The 2500-nt window shown below is 47.6% G+C and overlaps 1 protein-coding gene across 3 annotated transcripts in view; it reads right to left on the bottom strand.

Moving 5' to 3' along the window:
• Positions 1-1116: 1116 nt before the first annotated feature.
• The window catches only part of LOC113805855 (uncharacterized), a 7365-nt gene continuing 5981 nt past the window's right edge, over positions 1117-2500 (bottom strand). For all 3 annotated transcript variants that reach the window (XM_070114873.1, XM_070114875.1, XM_070114874.1), the window contains one exon: positions 1117-1867. In XM_070114873.1, coding sequence (XP_069970974.1) covers positions 1349-1867 — 519 coding nt within the window. In that variant the 3' untranslated portion in view covers positions 1117-1348. The remainder of the gene's footprint in view (positions 1868-2500) is intronic.

The following is a 2500-nucleotide window of genomic DNA, read 5'->3' as shown; positions in this document are numbered from 1 at the left end:
CGGCACACAGCTTCCTCAGGTCCTGTCTGCGAAACACAAGCTCTCTCTGAACGTCTTTGATCAGCCATGGACTACGGTGGTTTGCTCTCGTGCAGCTTCAGCACCTACGTCGAGAACGTCTCTGACGACGTGACGGCGGCCGCGTCGCTCTCCGAGTCCCAGCGCCTGTACCAGTACGTCTTGAATACCAACTTCAAACTCTTGACGACGGTCAAGCTGCAGAAGGCGCTGAAGGAACGCCTGGCGGACATTGAGTTGCTGAGCGAGACGGCGGAGAGGAGCCTCGGGTGCCCCGGAGCCTCGCGCCTCCTGTCCCTCCAGCTGACTCACCTGAAAACGGTGCTGCACCTCATGTACCGCTACCAGCTGCTGCTCATCCGCGACCTGATGCGCGCCGAGTCCCGCCTGGGGCGCCCTCCCTCCCCCGAGGTGTGGAGGGACTGGTACGCCAACGAGGCCGCCCTCCGCAGCCACGCCCCCAACGTGCACGACGCCTTCCTCTGGACCTTCAACCTCCCTCATCCCGAGGACGGCGACCGCTCTCTCGCCTCCGACGGTGCCTTCGAAGGGCCCCCGGCTCCGGCAGGAGGAGGAGGGGGCCTCGAGGAAGGTGATTCCTTGGACTTCGGTGACATGTCTACCTCGGGGAGTATGTCAGATGACTCTCATCCTTTTACAGGACTCGCGCCCGCGCTCTGGCGGTTGCAGGAATAGCGCTCTCCGTTGATAAAGCTTTGTTTGTATATAGGATTATCATTAAAAGTAATGGATACAGCGCTACCGGTTTACATTCAACCTTCGACTGATTGTTGTCGTGTATATTTCCTTTTTATCTTGTCTTGTCGATCATTTATGAACATATCACAGTGTGAGATATTGTGATTATGATGTGGATAACTTGGAGATGGAGAACTATTCATATTTACATACATAGACAATTTGAAATGTACTAAATGAGCGCAGACCCTTCCAACTCTCACCCTATAAGGCTACCCTCACATTCCGGAAAAGTAAATCAAATTGTAACCAATACAATTCGCCTTCGTCAGCAAGTATCATATGATCCTAATTTATCAAGATATGGGAACCATTATATTAGGTTATTTAATCTACTGATTGTTGATTTTCGTTTTTATTTTTACCAATATATGAAGAAGGTTTTGCTATTTGTGTGCATACGTGGCAGAATATTCACAGTAAATGTCGCATTATTTTTAGAAGTTCCTGTCACTGTATTATTTGTATTTTTATTCATATTTTTGGTAACACTCCCCGTGTTTGTTACCACTAACATATAAAATATTACTTTAACTAAAAATAGCCCAGGTAGAGTCTTCGGTCCTCGGCGTCACCTGGGCATCACCACGACGCCGCAATCCACCACGGACACGAGGCCGACGTCGCCCACCTCCGCCGCCGCCCGGACCACCTCCAGCCCGCTCTCCACCTTGCCGAACACCCTCACCCACACGTACCCCTCGTGCTTCTTCGTCGTGATGCCGAACTTGGTGCTCGAGGCCTCGCTGCTGTGCCACTTGCCGCTGACGAGGCCCTCGGCGCACGGGAGCATCACCTTGTTGCTCACGATGCCCGACAGGATGGGCGCGCCCCCGCTGCCGTCGTTGCACTCGTAGTCCCCGCCCACGAGCTCGTCCTTCGAGGTGCTGTCCACCAGGTTCAGGAGGCGAGTGCGGGCGTACGAGGGACCGGCGTGGCCCGTGCACATGAGGACGAACTGTCGGCCCAGCGCTACGTTCATGTCGGGGATGAGGCGGACGTAGACGCGTCGGGGGGGCGAGTCGGGCCAGGTCAGGTCGAGGAAGGCCAGGCCCGACGACATGTTGGCGTGGTCCATCACCTTGCGGTACTGCGGGGTCGGGGGATAGATGGATAAGCTGATAGATACGTACATAAGTAGATAGACTGATAGATGCGTACATAAGTAGATAGACTGATAGATAAGTACATAGATAGAGAAGTTGATACATATGTAGATAGTAGATAGATAGATAAGTTGATATGTAGATAAATTGATATACAAATAAGCTGATAGATATGTAGAAAACTAGATATATAGATGAGTTGATAGATGGATATGTAGATACATATATGCATACATACATATATATATATATATATATATATATATATATATATATATATATATATATATATATATATATATGTATATATATAATATATATATATATAAATATATATATGTGTGTGTGTGTGTGTGTGTGTGTGTGTGTGTGTGTGTGTGTGTGTGTGAAGATAGATAGACAGATAAGTACATAGATAAATAGATAGATCCAATAATCTGTATAAAAAAACATTTCTTTTTTACGTGTATCTACCCACTATAAGGTTACAAGAAAATCTCGATATATTTTCCGGACATAATGAAATTTGCATTAAAGATTAGACTGGTAATGATAGCGTTGTGTTGTAGATAAGGTGATTTAATATCTACATGACTGATAGAAAAAAATAGACATGT

Source organism: Penaeus vannamei, chromosome 36 (genome assembly GCF_042767895.1).
Source record: "Penaeus vannamei isolate JL-2024 chromosome 36, ASM4276789v1, whole genome shotgun sequence".
In the NCBI taxonomy this organism is placed as follows: Eukaryota; Metazoa; Arthropoda; class Malacostraca; order Decapoda; family Penaeidae; genus Penaeus; species Penaeus vannamei.
This window is presented reverse-complemented; position numbering and strand designations above follow the sequence as displayed.